The 22,234-nt window shown below is 45.9% G+C and overlaps 1 protein-coding gene across 8 annotated transcripts in view; it reads right to left on the bottom strand.

Annotated features, from left to right (window-relative positions):
* dst (dystonin) overlaps positions 1-22,234 on the bottom strand; it is a 665,214-nt gene that overhangs the window by 195,530 nt on the left and 447,450 nt on the right. For all 8 annotated transcript variants that reach the window (XM_038800631.1, XM_038800637.1, XM_038800634.1 and 5 more), the window contains 3 exons: positions 20,759-20,885; positions 17,698-17,751; positions 6,264-6,499 (listed from right to left, as the gene is read on the bottom strand). In XM_038800631.1, the coding sequence (XP_038656559.1) occupies positions 6,264-6,499; positions 17,698-17,751; positions 20,759-20,885 (417 nt within the window). The remainder of the gene's footprint in view (positions 1-6,263; positions 6,500-17,697; positions 17,752-20,758; positions 20,886-22,234) is intronic.

Genomic DNA, 22,234 nt, shown 5'->3' on the forward strand with positions numbered 1-22,234 from the left:
CACATATTTGGCATCTGAAAGACGTATGTTTCGACTATTTTTAAACTTTCTTCTTGTTACCCTAAATGTATATAAATACTTGTACTTCAAATATTTTAGTGATGGCGATGTCACTCGGTGGATGGGAAACTAACCCCAATTAGAAAGAAGGCAGAGTTGAGCACTAAAGAACAAACTGAAAATGATTGAGTCACTCTGGAGAAGCCCAGCAGCCACTTCTCGTTACTCACCCCAATGTCCAGGCCATAGCATCACCTCAAGCCTCTCAAACTAAATGCCACATTCACTTTCTTATGGGGCACCATAACCGGGGGCTTTCTCTGAACCCAGTGAGGGAAAAAAATCGAGATTCGCATACTTCAGTAAAACCTTTCTCCTTGCACCTCTTGGGTAGGGGAAGAGGCACATGCATAAGCTGGGAATTCGTCGGGGCTGGTTTGAACGTCAGTCTTCATCACATTGAACAGTTAGTTGATGTGGGGAGACTTTATATTCAGCTTTTGATGGGTATGTCTTCCTCATTCCTCGTGCAGCACGGTAGCACAGTGATTAGCACTGTGGCTTCACAGCGGCAGGTTCCCAGGTTCGATTCCCCGCTGGGTCACTGTCTGTGCGGAGTCTGCATGTTTTCCCCGTGTCTGCGTAGGTTTCCTCCGGGTGCTCCGGTTTCCTCCCACAGTCCAAAGATGCGCAGGTTAGGTGGACTGGCCATAATAAATTGCCCTCAGTGTCCAAAAAGGTTACAAAGGGTTATTTGGGTTACAGGAATAGGGTGTAAGTGAGGGATTAAGTAGGTCGGTGCAGACTCGATGGGCCAAATGGCCTCCTTCTGCACTGTATGTTCTATGTTCATACCACATTGTTCCCATATGTGACTCAAACGTTCTTTTGGGACTGGCTTGATGGTTTGACTAACTGGTCTTTTCCTGCCTGTTAATTATGTACATCTGTAAACAAGGAAGGATGCAGACGGCCTCTGCCTTCGTTATTAGGTTAGCCGATTATTAGCAGACAAGGATGGGTATCACAGATTGACTTCATAGAATCTAATAGCACAGAAGGAGACCATTTTTCAGGTGGGGTTACTGGGTTACGGGGTTAGGATGGAGGCGTGGGCTTAAGTACTGTGCTCTTCCCAAGGGCCGATGCAGACTCGATAGGCCGAATTGCCTCCTTCAGCACTATAAATTGTATGACTCAACCCATCATTCCTGAGCTGGATCTTTTAAAGAACTAGCCAATTAGATGCACCCCTGCTCTTTCCCCTCGCAAATTTTATTTTTGTAAGTACTTACTTACAAGTAAAATCGATACGGGTGGCACAGTGGTTAGCACTGCTTCTTCACAGCGCCAGGGACCCTGGTTCAATTCCGGCCTCGTGTGACTGTCTGTGTGGAGTTTGCACTCCCCCCCCGACCCGTGTCTGCGTGGGTTTTCTCCGGGTGCTCCGGTTTCCTTCCCACAGTCCAAAGATGTTCAGGATAGGTGGATTGGCCATGCTAAATTGCCCCTGGGTGTCCAAAAAAAGGTTATGTAGGGCTACTGGAATAGGGTTGTGGCGTGGGCCTGGGGAGGGTACTCTTTCCAAGGGTCTTTGCAAGCTCGATCTTTGCAAGGCCTCCTTCTGCGCTGCAGAGTTTCTACCTGCATCCACCACCTTTCATTTAAAAAATAAATACGTTTAGAGCACCCAATCCATATTTTCCAATTAAGGGGCAATTTAAACCTGGCCAATCCACCTGGCCTGCATATCCTTTGGGTTGTGGGGGCGAAACCCACGCAAACGCGGGGAGAATGCGCAAACTCCGCATGGACAGTGACCCAGAGCCGGGGTCGAACCTGAGACCTCGGCACTGTGAGGCAATAGTGCTAACCACTGCACCACCATGCTGCCACTTCCACCACCCTTTTGGAAAGTGCATTGCAGATCACACTTTGCTGTGGGGAAAAAAAAATTCTCCTTTTACCAATTGCTCGAAAGATTCTCTGCCCTCACATTTCTTCTTTCAGCCCTTCACCCATCAACCAAACTAGTAGAGCTGCTCTGTCTCCATATTCCTATTAAAAGATAGCCTGACAGAGAACAGAACCTTGCAAACTGAGGAACCAACATAGGTGACAACCCACACCTCTTTCTGGCAGCACAGCACTCCGGTTCAATGTGTTACACTTTCAGACTGCCTAGTCTTTTCAAATGCAACTTGAGCCAAAGAATGCTTGGATTAGGCAATAAACAGGCGCGTTTTGACAATTGACCTCTGTCCAGCTGCATCAACAGGATTATTAGCAGCTTGAACATCATAACCAGCTCTGTGAGTGTTCATGCCATAAAACAGCTAGCTCTATTTCATTATAAACATTTTCTCTTTCTGTGGTGAGAGGAGGGTGAATTGTCCTACTTTTATCTCACTAATTACAAGGATAATCTGCTCATTATTAATGCAATTTCAGATGTCCAGTACTGCCTGGAGATCATGCTAAGATCTTACCAGTGTTGGCCATGAGTCTTAGGCAGACTTTCATCTCGAAGCAACAGGGTCTTGGTTCAAGTCCCATTCGAGTGACTTGGACACAAAATCTCAGCCAGCACTTCAGTGCAGTACTGGGGGAGTGCTGCACTGTTGGAGCCGCCACCGCTTGGGTGAGATGTTAAATCGAGGTCCTGTCGACCCTCCTGGGTGAGTGTAGAAGATCAAAGAAGGCCCTAGCCTATATTTATCCTCAACCAACATTACTAAAAGAGATTATCTGGTTATCTGGCCAACCAGGGGCTGGTTTAGCACACTGGGCTAAATCGCTGGCTTTTAAAACAGACCAAGGCAGGCCAGCAGCACGGTTCAACTCCCGTACCAGCCTCCCTGAACAGGCGCCGGAATGTGGCAACTAGGAGCTTGTCACAGTAACTTCATTTGAAGCCTACGCGTGACAATAAGCGATTTTCATTTCATTTTTCATTTCATTATCACATTGTTATTTGCACGAACTTGCGATGTGAAAGTGGCTGGTGTGCTTTTATTTTACAAACGGTGGCTGTACTTCCAAAACATTTCATTGACTGTAATGCGTTTCGGGATGCTCCGAAGTAGAGGATAGAGCGGGGTGTGCACCTAGGTATGGTGGCTTTTTGAGGGTCGGTGCAGACTTGATGGGCCGAATGATCTCCTTCTGCACTGTAGGGATTCTATTGATTCTACATTGCATTTATCATGAACTGTTTTAAAACAGCTTAGCATTGAGCCAAGCTGCAGGCTCTGTGTAGGCCTGAACTCAGGCAAAGTAGAATAGCATTCATTGGCGGCACAGTGGCAGAGGGGTTGCACAGTAGCTAGCACTGCTGCCTCACAGCGCCAGGGCCCAGGGTTCAATCCCAGCATTGGGTGACTGTGTGGAGTTTGCACATTCTCCCCGTGTCCGCGAGGATTTCCTCTGGGTGCTCAAGTTTCCTCCCACGACGTGTAGGTTAGGTGGATTGGCCATGCTAAATTGCCCCTTAGTGCCCAAAGATTAGGTGGGGTTATGGGGATAGGGCAGGAGAGTGGACCTAGGCAGGGTGCTCTTTCAGGGGGTCAGTGCAGACTCGATGGACCAAATGGCCTCTTTCTGCACTGTAGGAATTCTATGGTATGCAAAAGCTATGTTTCTGGTTAAAATAAAAAATTGGGAAGTCTCAAAGTTTGTTTCATACTGATTGCGGTTGCCTTTAATAATCAAGACTGTCATCTCAACAGGCAACTCAACTTGTCTTATGAAGAGAGATTGAGGTGTTTAGGCCTATAATAACAATAATACTATAATAATAATCTTTATTATTGTCACAAGTAGGCTTACATTAACACTGCAATGAACTTACTGTGAAAATCCCCCAGTTGCCACACTCCGAATCCTGTTCGGTACACGGAGGGAGAATTCAGAACATCCAATTCACCTAACAAGCACGTCTTTCGGGACTAGTGGGAGCAAACCAGAGCACCCGGAGAAAACCCACGCAGACACGGGGAGAATGTGCAAACTCCGCACAGCCAGTGACCCAAGCAAGAATTGAACCCGGGACCCTGGCGCTGTGAAGCAACAGTACTAACCACTTTGTTACCGTGCCGCTGGAGTTTAGAAGAATGGGAGGAGATCTAATTGAGGTATATAAAAGGGGCAACGTGGTAGCACAGTGGTTAGCACAGTTGCTTCACAGCTCCAGGGTCCCAGGCTCGATTCCCAGCTTAGGTCACTGCCTGTGTGGAGTCGGCACGTTCTCCCAGTGTCTGCGTGGGTTCCTCCAGGTGCTCTGGTTTCCTCCCACAGTCCAAAGATGTGCAGGTTAGTGGATTGGCCATGCTAAATTGCCCTTAGTGTCCAAAAAAGGTTCAGTGGGGTTACTGGGATAGCGTGGAGGTGTGGGCTTGAGTAGGGTGCTCTTTCCAAGGTGCAGACTCGATGGACCGAATGGCCTCCTTCTGCATTGTAAATTCTATGGTTCTCTGAAAATGCTAAATGGGATTGACAGAGTTGATGTACAGTGGATGTTTCTGCTTGTTAGGCATTCTAGAATGAGACACCATCGTTTTTTTACACTAAGGTGCTCTTTCAGGGGGTCAGAGCAGACTCGATGGGCCAAATGGCCTCTTTGCGCACTGTAGGAATTCTATGGTCTGCAAAAGCTATGTTTCTGGTTAAAATACAGAATTGGGAAATCTCAAAGTTTGTTTCATACTGATTGCAGTTGCCTTTAATAATCAAGACTGTCATCTCAACAGGCGACTCAACTAGGCTAAGGGGTGGCAGGTTTAAAACAGAAATGAGAAGGAATTACGAGACTCAAAGGGTTGTGAATCTGTGGAATTCTCTACCCCTGAGTGTAGTAGATGCAGGAACACTAAATAAATTTGAGGAGATAGATAGGTTATAATTAGGAGCAGGTCGAAGGATTATGGGAAGCATGTAGAAAGGTGGAAATGAGGCCGAGATGAGCTCAGCCATAATCGTATTGAATGGTGGAGCAGGCTCGAGGGGCTGAATTGCTCACTCCTGCTCCTAGTTCTCATCTTATGTTCCAAAGCAAAATGCAACACACTGTTGGATCAGTTAGTTCTCCCTCCTTACTTATACAGTAACATAACTGGGCCATAATGATCTTACGAGATCCATTTCTTCAACTCATTCGTGCAATGATATTGTTATCACAAAATTGCTGACACAAGGAGCACTGGCCGCAGCAATTTCATGCTGAAACTGAGCGCATAATAAGTGATGATCAGTGCTCAAACATGCATATGTATTCTTCCCCAACCACCACCATTCTGCTACCCTTTCCCAGGCAAGATCAGAAAATGGCTTCAGAGAAAATTGTGAGAAACCACATCCAATTCACGACCACACTGTCCCAGTATGCTGATCTTCAACACCATCAGCGCATCATAATTAATCATATTCATAGCAGGTTAACATCACTGCAGTTTAAGGATGATAAAACTGCATAGAGAAAATGGAATAAACAAGTAACTAGCAATAAAGTATTGGGCTGGAAAAAGCGCACGTTACTGATGTGCAAAGTGGTCAGAAAATTCAGGGGATTAAGAGATCCGCTGTGATATACCATGATTTCCAAACTTTCTTGGCAAATTGATGCTATTCTTCCGTTCGTTTTGCACAACAAACGTCATTCCTCACTCTTTTTGAGAATTTGCAATTGAATTGCTCATTCAACTCGTTGAAGAGAATTAGGGCTGGTAATAAAAAAATTAAATATTTCTTGAACAATATGCTCATTGCTAATGCAATGCCAATCAACCACTGGCCCCAAAAGGGAACAATTTAAATGTTTCAATCTCATCCCAAAGATTTTTAAAATGTCAAATTTTACCTTTTTTATTCTTGCTTTTTCATTCTGTCTCTTTTTCTATCTATTAACTGACTTGATTCTAATTCACCGCATTTTCTTTTCCATCGCTCCTGTTTCTTTCTCAGTCTTAAATCTCACTGGGGAGATAGATTGATTCTGCCATTAACCAAGGTTCCCTCACTGCACTGTTACTGGCTCACATTGCCTGCATCTCAGAGGGTAAAAAAGTGAAGTTGAAGGGTACATGAAAAAGTCCAATTAATAATACAAGCTGTGAGATGCCCCACCTTAAGAAGATCCAATAAAGTTTATTGCAAAGTTCATCTTTAAAAAGGTTAAGAAAAAGATTAGTCCACGACTTAGCCAATGAAGGTTGGCACTATGTTGATATTTTTAACCAGGGCAAACATATTTTATAGCACACACAAACCTTGTGTTGTTCAACCTGTTCCTTTATAGCTTCAGTTTCAGTTGGCAATGTATCCCAAGATGCTGTTCTCTTATCCATCGACTCCAACCATTCCTTGACCAAATGGGCTTCCTCCTGGACTTGCTGCCTTTGGGCCAGCATGGATTCCAGCTGACTCCCCTTGTTCTTCAGCAAGCCTCCCAGCTCTTCATATTGATGATTCACATCTGCAATGTCTTGCTGGATCGTGATTAGCTCTGCGGCCAGAAAACATATTTTAGCATCTCAATGATGGCGGCATTTTAAAAAAAAAAAGACATGCCTTAATTGAAATACTCAGTGAGTTATATCGCTCATGTCAATTCAAGTCAGCCTGGTCTATATTTTGTAGTTCTGCGCTTTGTGACCCCAAAGAAGTTCAGAAAAATCAAGTGTAATTTCCATTCTTACAACGAAAGCAGATCCGAAGTAGTTTCACTGAAGTTTAATCGGCATTACCCCAAATATAGTGGGCTAGATTCTCCGCAGCGGAGAACATAATTTCACGCCGAAATCGGGCCCGGTGCCGCTCCAGCGATTTTCCGGGACCCGAGACTCAGCGTGATCGCAGAGTATGTCGCGCAGCTGGTGGCCCATTGGCAGAGGCCAGCCCAGCAATCCTCCGCTCCCGACCGGCTGAGTTCCCGATGGCGCGGAACTAACCTGGTATTGCCGGTCGGGATGCTGGCGTGGCGGCTGCGGACTGTCCAGGGCCGCCTGAGTTGGGGGGGGTGGGTGGGGGGGAGAATCGGACATGGGGCAGGGTGGGGCCTTATAGGCAGCCAGGGTTAATATACATCAGATCCTCGGGCGCGCGGCCGATCGCGGGGGTCTAATTGTTCAGTCTGCCTCCGCGATCCGAGACCGCCATGGCGCTCGGCACAGCCGCTGGAGGCCGCGGGCATGCACATGCGCGGACTCAAAACATAAAGTGCGAGGGCCCGTATCCGCTGCTAAAGCTGCGTGAATTACTCCGGGTCCCTGCTGGCCCCCTGCAGGGCATTGAATCAGCTCATCTTTTTTGCAGGAATCTCCAGAGTAAAATGCCAGCGTTTTTGCACCGGCGTGGGACATTGTCCCATTTTGGGAGAATCCTGCCTTTTTTGAAAGCCGAAAACAAATTAATCCAGTTATAGTGCTGGCTTTTGAATATATTATAGTGCTGGTCTCCAAGGCACATTGCAACAGAGAGAAGATTCTATCATTTCTTACTGTATTTCAGCTGCAGTTCAAAACAGAAGCAAATAATCTAGTTTCTAACACCAAGGTGTTAGAATTAAAAAGGTCTTGTGCTTAATCTTCACTCTGGGTAATGTTCCATCACATGAGTGAGCAGACCTTGATTTTCTCTCGATTTCCACCACGTTGGGTATGTAAATCCCCCTTGGGTGGAGGAAAGGAAATAAAACTAACTGTTAATACCATCTCAATCCTGTAACTTTGAGGATGGGATTGACGTAGACAGTGTCTTGTTTTTATAGCAATGTAAAGGTACCAAACATTCATCAGGGATGGTGCAAACATGTTGTGGGTTCATTTATGCAACTAGGCACATGAGAGCATATATATATATATATATATATAAAGACATTAGAGCAGTGAATTGTTCTGCTCACAGCCAAAAGTGAAACTGAAATGGGATCAAAAGACAATTCCCAGGGTAGCATGGTGGCTAGCACCGCTGCCTCACGGCGCCGAGGTCCCAGGTTCGATGCCGGCCCTGGGTCACTGTCCGTGTGGAGTTTGCACATTCTCCCCGTGTTTGCGTGGGTTTCGCCCCCACAACCCCAAATATGTGCAAGGCAGGTGGATTGGCCACGCTGAATTGCCCCTTAATTGGAAAAAATGAATTGGGTACTCTAAGTGATGGCATGCTGCTTTCAATTAAAAGCACATTACAGCAGGGAGAAGATAATTGTATCTACTGCAACTCTGTCTACTTTGAAGCCACAGTGTACCTCTGGGTATATTCTGTTGTCTGATTGATGGAGCCTTGATAGAATAACTCTGACAAAGGCCTTCACAGTGAGGGGCTTTTCACAGTAACTTAATTGCAGTGTTAATGTAAACCTACTTGTGACACTAAAGATTATTATAAAAAATAATAGGAATGAGATGCTCAGGCAGTTGTATATTTTGTACTTTCCATGGAAGGCTAGAACTAGAGGAATGCGGACCTCTTGGAGAGTTGGGCTGCAGTGATTTACAAAAATTACGCGGGATGAGGCCCTGGAGGGATTTCAAAATAAGGATGAACATTTTAAAATCAACATGTTTCTTGAACAGTAGCCAAAGCAGATCAGTGAGTATAGGAGTGAAGGGGAACAGGACTTGATGCATGTTAAGACATGGCCAGCAGAGTTTTGGATGGTCCCATGTTTATGCAGAATAGTTTGCGAGAGGCCACCAGGAGTGCATTGGAATAGTCGCATCTCCAGGCAACAAAGGCGCGGTTGAGGGCTTCTGCAACAGATGAAGCAGGGTCAAAAATCGGGCGAAGTTTCAGAGGTGGAAGTAGGCAGTCTTGGTATGTAATGGGAAGCTCATCGCAGAGTTCATTAAAAAATATATATTTTTTTTCCAATTAAGGGGCAATTTCGTGTGGCCAATCCACCTACCCTGCACATCTTTGGATATGGGGGCGTGACACGCGCAGACACGGGGAGAATGTGCAAACTCTACATGTCAGTGATTTGGGGGAGAGGTAAATATAGCAAGATTGCAAACTGATTTAATCTCTGGCTGTTGACAGGATGATCAAGGTACGGAGTTGATAGCTAAGTAATGGAGTTTGCAACAGGGATAAAAAGCAATGGCAGGTTTCTCATTCCGGAGTCTAAGTGCTCCTGCCAGTGGAGAGCAGCCCCCGAAGTGATTCACAGTCTCTGGCCATGCAAATATATGCATGGCGAAGAGCTTGAAGGATTCCATTCAAATTCTGGGATACGGCCGCTAGTTTGAGCGGGCGGCCTGATCCCAGCATCCAGTGGCAGGCCCCCTTCCCACCCACCCTCTGCAGACAAGGACAACCCCATTCCCTCATCAAGGAGGACAACCCCATTCCCTCATCAAGGCGGGGCATCCTATTCCCATCGGGTCACCGTCCCCACAACACGCACCCATGAGAGTGACGCGACCCACTCGGCCCAGCCCCACTCAGCCACCCCCTCAGCTATCCCTTTTGCCAACTCCCACTTCAGTCAGCCACTCCTTTCAGACCAATACCCCTGGCATTGCCAATGATGCAATGCCCCCTGCACCATGGCACCTACACCTTGGGAGCGACACCCGTGCCTGAAGTGATGGACCCAGAGGATGGTGAGGGGGTCAAGGGGGTTAGTCACCAAAGCCCCCCTGGTGGATTTCCCAGCCTATTATTTGCATGCAGATCACGATGTTGGATTTTCCCGCTGGCGCAGGGCAGGTAGTTTGCTCCAGCCGGCGTGGGGAAATTAGAATGGGTATTGTGCCCGGCGCCGATCCAGCTTTCCTGCCAACATTCCATTCTCCACCCAATCGAGATTCCCGATCACAGCGGCAGGGAATGGCCAATAACTTCACTCCCTAACATGTAGGGGGTAATTCTCCCCAAAAATAACTGTGGGCAGGATTCTCCATTGCCTGATGCCGAAATTATCTTCGGCCATCGGGCGGAGAATCCCTGTTTGCGACTGAATCGGGGGCGGCATTGTTTTGTGGATGCTCCGCCCCCTCCAAAATGGACATCACCTGAAGGCTTCACCCCCCCATTGGGCCGAGTTCCCGATGGCATGGGGTACGTGTGCTTCATCAACCTCGCGTGGCGGCTGCGGACTGTGTCCAGTGCCGCCTCAGTTTGGGGGGTGGGGGGGAGCCGTTCCGCTGGCTGGGGGGTGGGGGGGCTTCAGCGGGGGCTGGGGAGAAAGGTGGGGGTGGGGGGGGGTGGTCTGGGGGTGGCAAGGGTGGATAAAGGGGGTCACAGACCGGGTCCGCTCGTGGCCGCACCATGTTGTACAGTGCGACCGCTGCAGGTCGTCGCCGTGCACATGTGCGGCCATCCACCCAGCAGTTCTCCAACCATTTATGTCGGAAAAGCCAGGAGTTTTACGTGGCGTGGCTGCTAGCCCCCCACCGGCTGGAGCATCGGTGCAGGGGCTGTGGCGACATTTTCATTGTAAAACTAGACAGTTAGGTTGATGGTCCCCTTTCCTCCCACAACCATGGACATCACAATCCCCCGCGGACATGGGAAACACCCTCAACCCCTGATGCTGGAGCCCTCATCATTAAATGATTAAATGTCCCCGCCACACCCCCATCCGTCCTCAACGGCATCAGCATCCCCCCCCCCCCCCCCCCCAGCCGAATGAGTGATGCCCTGCTATGGGGTCACCCCCCCCCCACACCCCCCCTCCCCCCAACCCGCAATGTGCCCCTTGCAAGCGCCCCTCCATCATGGCCATATCCTCGCTCAGGTCCTGCTCTTGGCAATGCCCTAGGCACCCTGACACTACTCCATGGCACCCTGGCAGTGCCACGTTGCTGTCCCCGACCACCTGTGGGCTCCAATGACCCCTGAGCCCCTGGCGTTGTTGTCATGACTGGTGTCCGTTTTTGGAAACCAGTAGTGAATCCTGTTGGCATCATGCTGCACAGGTGGGGGGGGGTAGATGACCTTGAACATAGAACATAGAACGATACAGCGCAGTACAGGCCCTTCGGCCCACGATGTTGCACCGACATGGGAAGTCAAAAACTAAAGGCCATCTAACCTACACTATGCCATTATCATCCATATGCTTATCCAATAAACTTTTAAATGCCCTCAATGTTGGCGAGTGCACTACTGTTGCAGGTAGGGCATTCCACGGCCTCACCACTCTTTGCGTAAAAAACCCACCTCTGACCTCTGTCCTATATCTATTACCCCTCAATGTAAGGCTATGTCCCCTCGTGCTAGTCACCTCCATCCGCGGGAGAAGGCTCTCACTGTCCACCCTATCTAACCCTCTGATCATTTTATATGCCTCTATTAAGTCACCTCTTAACCTTCTTCTCTCTAACAAAAACAACCTCAAGTCCATCAGCCTTTCCTCATAAGATTTTCCCTCCATACCAGGCAACATCCTGGTAAATCTCCTCTGCACCCGTTCCAAAGCTTCCACGTCCTTCCTATAATGAGGCGACCAGAACTGTACGCAATACTCCAAATGCGGCCGTATTAGAGTTTTGTACAACTGCAACATGACCTCATGGCTCCGGAACTCAATCCCTCTACTAATGAAGGCCAACACACCATAGGCCTTCTTCACAACCCTATCAACCTAGGTGGCAACTTTCAGGGATCTATGTACATGGACACCGAGATCCCTCTGCTCATCCACACTACCAAGAATTTTACCATTAGCCAAATATTCCGCATTCCTGTTATTCTTTCCAAATTGAATCACCTCACACTTCTCCACATTAAACTCCATTTGCCACCTCTCAGCCCAGCTCTGCAGCTTATCTATGTCCCTCTGTAACCTGCAACATCCTTCCGCACTGTCTACAACTCCACCGACTTTAGTGTCGTCTGCAAATTTACTCACCCATCCTTCTGCGCCCTCCTCTAGGTCATTTATAAAAATGACAAACAGCAACGGCCCCAGAACAGATCCTTGTGGTACGCCACTCGTAACTGAACTCCATTCTGAGCATTTCCCATCAACCACCACTCTCTATCTTCTTTCAACTAGCCAATTTCTGATCCACATCTCTAAATCACCCTCAATCCCCAGCCTCCGTATTTTCTGCAATAGCCGACCGTGGGGAACCTTATCAAACGCTTTACTGAAATCCATATACACCACGTCAACTGCTCTACCCTCGTCTACTTGTTCAGACTCCGGTTTCGAACGGGCTGAATGAGTTTAAAGACCCAGCAAGGCCGTGAACCAGATTGTGTCGGGTATCAAAGGCCATCAACATCACGCTCTGTTTGGCGCCTGGCGCAAACCCCGTTTAAGGGCTCTCCCGCTATTCTCTGGGAATAATGGGAGGTGTGCCAAGCGCAAAATGGGGGTAGAATTGTGCCCTTAATTGGAGGACATTTCTGCTCATCCAGTATAGAGGTGTTTTAAGAATGAAGCGACTATGTATCCATTCTCAAGACTTTGATTGCAAATGTTTGCTACACATTACTTACTGAATGCCTCACCATTACAACATTAACAAGGTAGTGGAAATCTGGCAATCCGTCTCCCAAAAGGCTGGGTGGTCAATTTTATAACTGAGATTGATCAATTTTTGTTAGATGAGATGATAAAGGGTTCCAGAAAAAAGGTGAGTAAAAATAGCCTTATGTTACGATTCCTGTTGATGTTACAACTGGACGAGAAGATCCCAGAATGGAACCCTGGCTCAAAAGACCATGGGCGGGATTCTCCGTCCCAGCGCAACCGTTTTCTGGCACGGCAACTAGATCCTCTGTCCCACCAGTCAGCCAATAGGGTTTCCCATTGTGGGCACTCCCACGCCATCGGGAAAACCGCAGGCCTGAGTGTGCTGCCGGTAAAGTCGAGGATCCAGCCCCATAACTTTTACTTTTTCTTTTACAAACCATGGAGGATAGTGTCACAGGACCATTAATTAGATTGAACAAGAAAAAAGTTTGTTAAACAGGAAAAAGTAGATTATGATAAAAAAACTCCCCCTTAGTTTAACAATTACACATAGGTTTAGGATTAACATGGATTTCAAGGTACATCTTAACCTACAATGGTCTTATTGACACAAAGTACCTTTTAAGCACACAAGATAACTGTGGGCAAATACATTCTCCACTTTGAACCCCAAATAAATACTCAGAATCTCCGGGATGATTGTCACATGAGAATTTCCATACTCCACTCTCACATACACGCCGTATAATCTTCTCTCATAATGCGCGTGATTCTCTAATCCTGCGGCAGAGTGTCCACGCCATCGTAAACGTGGGCCGAGCCGAGGGCTAATTCTGGCCCCTACAGGGGGCCAGCACGGCACTGGAGCAGTTCACGCTACTCCAGCTGCCGATTCTGGCGCAAACTGGGTGCCGCGGGATCCGCAGTGGCTCCGGCGCCAACGTACGCATGCTCAATGGCCTCCTTCAACGCGCCAGCCCCAACGCAACATGGCGCAGGGCTACAGGGGCCAGCGCTTAGGAAAGGAGGCCCCCAGCCAGAGAGGCCAACCCGCCGATCGGTGGGTTTGTTTTACCTTGAAGGCTATTGTCTCACTTTAAATTTGCAATTTAGGATAGATAAGTCCCCCGGGCCTGACGGGATATATCCAAGGATTCTATGGGAAGCAAGAAATGAAATTGCAGAGCCGTTGGCAATGATCTTTTCGTCCTCGCTGTCAACAGGGGTGGTACCAGAGGATTGGAGAGTGGCGAATGTCGTGCCCCTGTTCAAAAAAGGGAATAGGGATAACCCTGGGAATTACAGGCCAGTTAGTCTTACTTCGGTGGTAGGCAAAGTAATGGAAAGGGTACTGAGGGATAGGATTTCTGAGCATCTGGAAAGGCATTGCTTGATTAGGGATAGTCAGCACGGATTTGTGAGGGGTAGGTCTTGCCTTACAAGTCTTATTGAATTCTTTGAGGAGGTGACCAAGCATGTGGATGAAGGTAAAGCAGTGGATGTAGTGTACATGGATTTTAGTAAGGCATTTGATAAGGTTCCCCATGGTAGGCTTATGCAGAAAGTAAGGAGGCATGGGATAGTGGGAAATTTGGCCAGTTGGATAACAAACTGGCTAACTGATAGAAGACAGAGAGTTGTGGTGGATGGCAAATATTCAGCCTGGAGCCCAGTTATCAGTGGCGTACCGCAGGGATCAGTTCTGGGTCCTCTGCTGTTTGTGATTTTCATTAACGACTTGGATGAGGGAGTTGAAGGGTGGGTCAGTAAATTTGCAGATGATACGAAGATTGGTGGAGTTGTGGATAGTGAGGAGGGCTGTTGTCGGCTTCAAAGAGACATAGATAGAATGCAGAGCTGGGCTGAGAAGTGGCAGATGGAGTTTAACCCTGACAAGTGTGAGGTTGTCCATTTTGGAAGGACAAATCTGAATGCGGAATACAGGGTTAATGGTAGGGTTTTTGGCAATGTGGAGGAGCAGAGAGATCTTGGGGTCTATGTTCATAGTTCTTTGAAAGTTGCCACTCAAGTGGATAGAGCTGTGAAGAAGGCCTATGGTGTGCTAGCGTTCATTAGCAGAGGGATTGAATTTAAGAGCCGTGAGGTGATGATGCAGCTGTACAAAACCTTGGTCAGGCCACATTTGGAGTACTGTGTGCAGTTCTGGTCACCTCATTTTAGGAAGGTTGTGGAAGCTTTGGAAAAGGTGCAAAGGAGATTTACCAGGATGTTGCCTGGAATGGAGAGTAGGTCATACGAGGAAAGATTGAGGGTGCTAGGCCTTTTCTCATTAGAACGGAGAAGGATGAGGGGCGACTTGATAGAGGTTTATAAGATGATCAGGGGAATAGATAGAGTAGACAGTCAGAGACTTTTTCCCCGGGTGGAACACACCATTATAAGGGGACATAAATTTAAGATAAATGGTGGAAGATATAGAGGGGGTGTCAGAGGTAGGTTCTTTACCCAGAGAGTAGTGGGGGCATGGAATGCACTGCCTGTGGTAGTAGTTGAGTCGGAAAATTTATGGACCTTCAAGCGGCTATTGGATAGGTACTTGGATTAGGGTAGAATAAGGGAGTGTAGGTTAACTTCTTAAGGGCAGCACGGTAGGATTGTGGATAGCACAATTGCTTCACAGCTCCAGGGTCCCAAGTTCGATTTCGACTTGGCTCACTGTCTGTGTGGAGTCTGCACATCCTCCCCGTGACTGCGTGGGTTTCCTCCGGTTACTCCGGTTTCCTCCCACAGTCCAAAGATGTGCAGGTTGGGTGGATTGGCCATGAAAAATTGTCCAAAATTCTATGATTAACCTAGGACAAAAGTTCGGCGCAACATCGTGGGCCGAAGGGCCTGTTCTGTGCTGTATTTCTCTATATCTATATCTATATCAATTGTCTCTTTCACTCAGAGCACTTTGTTTATGCTTTCTTGAATTCTTCTCAACAATACTTTAGTCTCTGTTCACTTAACTTCAATTGTCTTAAAACACTGTCTCTGTCCCAATTCCCTGGTTATCTGAACTATAACTTGCACTTGAGCCTGTCTCTTTGTAGGTCTATTTCGGTCCAGTCTTTCTTCTGGTAGAGTTGAGAGATGTTCACTCTCAGCGATCCTGTCTCCACAAATTCAGTTACAACTAAAACTTAAAAGTATGTCTATCGTACAAGGCCCCAGTTGCTAAGCAACACTGCATACCTCTACTAGTCTAATTATTTACTCTACACGCCATAGCCCTCGCTAAGTACAATAGAAACACAGTTGGAACTATAATCAATCCCCATACATACAAACACAGAGTATAAATCTAACTAAAGGTTTTACCCTTCCAGGCACAGAAACATTAAATTTTAAAACACTTGAAACTATATCTTATTTCTAATATTTACCAATACAAATATAAATCCCTTAAAACTACCATTGTTTTCCTAACAATTAAGATACAGAGTAGAGGGCAGCATGGTGGCACAGTGGTTAGCATTGCTGCTTCAAGACGCCAAGGTCACAGGTTCGAACCCGGCCCTGGGCCACTGTCCGTGTGGAGTTTGCATACACATTCTCCCCGTGTTTGCGTGTGTTTCACCCCCACAATCCAAAGATGTGCAGGGTAGATGAAATGGCCGCACTAAAATTGCCCCTTAATTGGAAAAAATTAATTGGGTACTCTAAATTTCTGTGAACAAAGATACAGAGTAGTAATGATCTAATTAAATGGCAGAACACACGGCAACTATGAAAGTCCAGCTCCATGAATGACCCATGATGTGGAGATGCATACCTCTCCATTCACCTGAGGAAGGAGCAGCGCTCCGAAAGCTCGTGTTTGAAACAAACCTGTTGGACTTTAACCTGGTGTTGTAAGACTTCTTAATGAATGACCCAGGCAGGCATAACCCAAATTTCACATTTTCAACATCAGCACTAAGAAGCTCAATGAAGATATGATGAAATATCCTAAGGGGGAACAACATCAACATTCCACTGCTTTAAGGCAATAACTTACTTTAATGGAGAATTTGCATTCTTCCTCCTCCTCCCTCCCACACCACTATTTCAACCACATATTGGGCGCAGTAGATCACTTAAACCTCCAGGCTTGTCCAGGAATCTCCAGGAATTTCAGCTTAATCTCCAGGATTTATTTATATTATTTTCTTTAAACATTTGCTTATTAATTCTAAGAATATTTGAAATGGGCACAGTTATATAAATGCTGTTTGACCTGACAATGAAGATTTATTCAATTGAGTGAGAAGCTATTCCTTTCTATTCGATATGAAAAGGAGGGGCCTCATGATAATTCACGGTTAGTGTGGGGAGTGCGCCGAGGGGATCAGAGTACTTCACATGGTAACTCCAGGAGTACATCCACGCACCCCCAAACCCGACCACAGTGAATTCAGTAAAGCATCACTTTCTGATAGTGAGAACAACGGAATCAAGGACTCAACTAGGAAATGGCATCTCATGGCCCGACGAGAAGGGCATCTAACATTCACAAGTTTCACCACAGACAAATTCATAGTGTGGCCAAAGGAGGACATTCAGCCCATCACGCCAATGGCCCTTTGAAAAAGAGCTTTCAACTAACTTACTAGCCGAGAGTGGAGCACTTAATCAAAAAGGGAGCATTTACAACTCCGTTTCCTAACACATGACCACCATGATTCAGATGGTCATTCCCCCCACAGTCTTTTTCCTTGTTACGCCATAAGAGACAGTTTTGTCAGTGACCCTGGAACAGTTAGTTTCCCCGGCAATTCCTCAATAAGTGGCCCGTGGCACTTTCAGAAACTTTTCCTACCTCACCATCACCGATACAGAGAAATTAACCTTAACAAAAAGCAGCTGCAGTAAAATGGAGGATCAATCTACTGTCTGAAATATTTACAGAAAATGGAATTGACCTCTTCATCTGATTTAACACAGCTGCGTACTACAAGGAAAGGAAATGTAGATTTTTCAAATGATTAATGAGTGACAGTAATGAACTAAAAATAATTGAAATGTGGCATTTTTCACCAACGTTTTTTTGGCCACATCCATACATAATTTCATGCATTAACTTTTAACATGAGAGAAATTCACACCATGATATTGGACTCACCTCTCATTTTGGTATTGTGATAACAGAAATTGCATGATTTAGATTCTCTTTGAACCCATTAACTTAAAAAGAGTAACACTGTCAAAAAGCTAATTTATATTTACATGTTTCATTATAAGATCGGACTGTACTCCAAGTTATACACCTTGTAAGCTGGTTTCCTTACCTTTGGAATCGCAGACAGCAGAGACAGCGCCCCCACCATTCGCCACTTGCGTGCCTACAGAGCGATATGTTGGACAAAGAAAACCTTTGTTAGTTACATCAAACACAAGGCCAACACCCATGTAAAGTCCTCTCCAATCTGTTGTGCACAAATGATATTCGGCAGAAGACTTCCAACATAGGAACATGGGCACAGGAATAGGCCATTCAGCCCCTCGAGCCTGTCCCACCATTCAATGAGATCATGGCTGATCTGTGAGCTAACTCCATGTACCTGCCTTTGGACCATAACCCTTAATACCTTTGCTTAATAAAAATCTATCTATCACAGATTTAAAATTGACAACTGTTCTAGCTTCAACTGGTGTCTGTGGGAGAGAGTTCCGAACCTCTACCACCCTTTGAGTGAAGAAGTTCTTCCAAACATCTCTCCTGAACGATTTAGCCCTAATTTTTAGACTGATCCTCTAGTTTTAGAATCTCAACACTTTGTCGTGGCATTTTAAGGATCCATGCATCTGAACTCCCAAGTCTCTTTGGACATCCACTGTATCTAACCTCTTTCCATTTAGTAATACTCTGCTCCATCCTTTTTTGGTGCAAAATGGATAACCTGATGAGCCATCAATTGCACGAGAGACGAGTTGCTATACAAAAGTTAGGCTTTAAAAAGCTAGAACTTAGCCCTGCGGTTGACTACAATAAAATGGACGACCGTCGGGCGTTCCGACTATTTATACCTTGGTTTGGAGGCGTGGTTAACTCAGCCTCTCGACCATTCGGAGAGCTGTCACATGACTGGTCTCAACCAATCGGTTGAGAGGCACATGACCGACCAGGGCCAATGGTAAGCCGGTGTTCTGCACCAATGGCAGACAGCTATGCAAATCATATCACCACATAACCTCACACTTGCTTACATTGAATTCCATCCACCACAATTTTGCCCATTCACCTAGTCTGTCAATATCTCCTTGCAATTTAATGCTATCATCTAGGCTGTCCACAATGCCATTCAACTTTGTATCATCGATAAGTAAGCAGAGAATGGCTTCTCAAAACTATTCAGGCTAAATAAGCAGCAAAGTTGTTAAAGGTGTAACTTTCAACGACTCAATTTGGAGCGTTATATTGGAACAAGGGAACAGAATGAGGCCATTTAGCCCCCTCATATCTATTCCGTCAATCAATTAGATCATAACTGATCTGAATCCATATTCATGTCTTTGTTCTATAACTCTTCATGCCCAGCAAAAATCTATCACTCGGACCGGTGTGTCAATGAATGATTGGCCCCCAGCCCTCAACATTTATTGGGGGAGAACGTTTCAGATTTCCTCTACTCTGTGTGGGAAAGGTGTTTCCTGACATCAGCCCTGAAAGGTCTGGCTCTGATTTTCAGCGTCTGCCCTCTTATTTTGGATTCCTCCCACCAGAGGAAATAGCTTCTCTCTGTCTGACTTATTACATCTTTTAATCACCTCAGTTGGATCAATATTTGACCTTCCATTCTTGAGAAAATTCAAGCCGAGGCAATGGATTGACAGGTTCGGTGTTAATATCATGTCATGTTATTCCAGCCAAGTAACTTGTGGTTATTGACACCAGGAGAAAGGAGCTTCTCAAGAAATTCTCCAGCATGACGAACTTCATAGATTTCCAATTATTCACAGTTGCCGAAACATGATAGTCTTGCACACTGTCTAATCGTGCTTGTCACGTGAAGGCCATTTAGCCGAAAAGATCTCTCTTTTAACTCCATTGGCGCCTCAGCGCCAGGAATCTGGGTTCAATTCCGTCCTCAGGTGACTGTCTGCGTGGAGTTTCCTCCGGGTGCTCCGGTTTTCTCTCACAGTCCACAGATGGGCAGGTGAGGTGCATTTGTCATGCTAAAATTGCCCCTTAAAAGTCCAAAGAATTGGGGGTTAGGGGGGGTTACTGGGATAGGGCAGTGTAGTGGGCCTCGGTAGGGTACTCTTTCAGAGGGTCGGTGCAGACTCGATGGGCTGAATGGCTTCCCTCTGCACTGTAGGGATTCCATGGACTTCTATGGACTATATCGCTCACTGCCAGCTCTCCAATATTATACTGGACTGCACCTTTAGCTCCATCCACTTGACTGGCTTCCCTGGTAACTCATTGCACAATCCTACCATCCTTTGGGTGAAACAGTTCTGCCCAATAACAGGTGCTGGGTTTGAAACTGTGGATTCACATTCCTGGGATTGCTGCACAACCTCCTATTGGAAATAGTACTTGAGCAAAATTCTGCTTTTGCTGCCTATTTTAGGTTTCTTCACTTTAACAGCCTTCCATAGGAAGGACAATCATCTGTGAATACATCACCCATTGAAATCTCCTGATTGAACAGGAATAACAGCAGCATCTCCGATATCTCTTGGTCAGTTTATATAAAGGATCATCCTACAGAAAGGGTGCTAGAAGTCAGGGCAATCGAGCAGAATTACAAAAATACGCATGGAAAACGCTGTTGAATTAAACTTTTATATTTAATGCTTAATCACAAGGATATTTGTGTTTCAGTGATGACCCGTTTCCGTGTTTAATTAAAATAACTTCTTTTAAACTGAATTATAACAGCTCATTGAATCGCCAACCCGTGAAATGAAAATTCTGAACAAATGTGTCTAATTTCTGAATTGCATTGTAGAAATGTAGGGAATTCTGCCTGGAAACATTATTCAGTTAAATATATGGGCTTAGAGACAGACAGATCATAGAACACAGGTCCAATTGGAAATGGTGCAGTTTTATGCCATTCCCATATATCTTTTACAAGCTGTTGTGACAAAAAATGCATTCACTTCACTTCATACATTATTGACTGAAATTCGTCAAAATAGCATATTCTTCAAACTGCTGGACTGGTATACAAAAATAAAACTAGAATCATTTTGAAAATTCCAACAAACAATCTTCCTTCCAATCATGAATCACTGAACTGTAGCTATTAAATAATTTAGGTATTTAACAAGGGGAGTGAGCTGATTAAAATACCTGCCAGAACAGTGCACATGAGCCGAGAGGCACAGACTGTTTACCTGATTTGAATATTGTCCTCGAATGGGCTGGAGAAGTTAGAGTATTGATTAGGTGACATAAAGCTGATCCATTCTGATGAACTTCCTCAACCAAGGAGGCATTTGATGACCATTCATTGAGCATGACCTAAATGAAAAGAAAGTGCGAAAGTGTACTTAAAAAGATCATCTTGGCGCAATTCCTCGTGCAACAAAATATAAATGAATCTGAAGGAAGATCAGAAATATCCCGCCCTCAGTTCTCTTGCTTGTAGCTCCCTCCGAGGTAAAGATTAACACAGAAGAATGAAATCATCGTTTCTTCACAAAACTAATAAGGTGATTAGAATCAATAGAATCCCTACAGTGCAGAATGAGGTCATTCGGCCCATCGAGTCTACACCGGCCCTCCAAAAGAGCACTCTACCTAGGCTCACTCACTCGCCCTATTCCTGCCCTAACTCCATGCGTTGACCATGGCCAATCCACCTAAATATGCGCATGTTTGGACACAAAGGGGCAAGTTAGCAAGGCCAATCCACCTAACCTCACCTGAATGGCCAATGACCTGATAGCAGACAACTCCCTCAATTTTCCTTTGTGATTACAGAGGGGATTACAGGGAAAAGTTAACAGTAAGATTTGTAATAAAGCAATGGAACAGTTACATTCTTTGGAAACTGGAAAACGTCCCCAGAATCATACAACACATAAAAGTAGCTATTCGGCCCATTGAGCATCTGCTAGCTCTTGGAAAGAGCTATCCATTAATCCCACTCCTCAGCTCAGCCTCCCAGACAGAGAAATATTTTCTTTTTAAAGATATCTAAAATTCCCTTTTCAAAATTACTATTGATTCTGCTTCCACTTAACAGAGCCACTTCCACAATGGTCGCAAACATTAAAAATCATGGTTCGTGTGAGATGTGCTGGAATCCAGATCTAGATATTGCCCATTCTGCTTCACTCATCATTTCACTGCTAAAATCACCAGAACCTCTTCTATGGTCTGAAGATGGACACTAGGACAATGCACATATCACACCTACTGGTCTGAGGCAGGGTATGATATTCAGCCGGGCTATAACCCATCAACACCGCCTTATCCCGGAGGGCAATTCTCCCACTCTAGGAAGATGGCTGGGCACAAGTGGTCACATGCACAGAGAAACTCCCTCACCATGACATTTTTGAAAGCATAGGTGAGAGCATCCACATTTGCAGAGATCTCAACAAGTTGCCAAAGGACTGTTTGAGCATTTTTCTGCCTCAGGCCTCTTCCACATTCCCGATTTCCATCACTCCACCGATGGCAGCTGTTGACTTGCTGTCTAGGCCCAGGTTTCCTCCCTAAAGCTTTCCAAACCTGTGCTCCTTTCAAACCCTCCTTGAAACCTATCACCCTGTCCAAACTTTTGGTCACCTGTCCAAATCCAGCAGAGGGCAGCAGAGCAGAGCTACTGATCAGCTGTTCTGGGGAAATTTGCATACGTGCAG

This window comes from Scyliorhinus canicula, chromosome 6 (genome assembly GCF_902713615.1).
Source record: "Scyliorhinus canicula chromosome 6, sScyCan1.1, whole genome shotgun sequence".
Classification (NCBI taxonomy): Eukaryota; Metazoa; Chordata; class Chondrichthyes; order Carcharhiniformes; family Scyliorhinidae; genus Scyliorhinus; species Scyliorhinus canicula.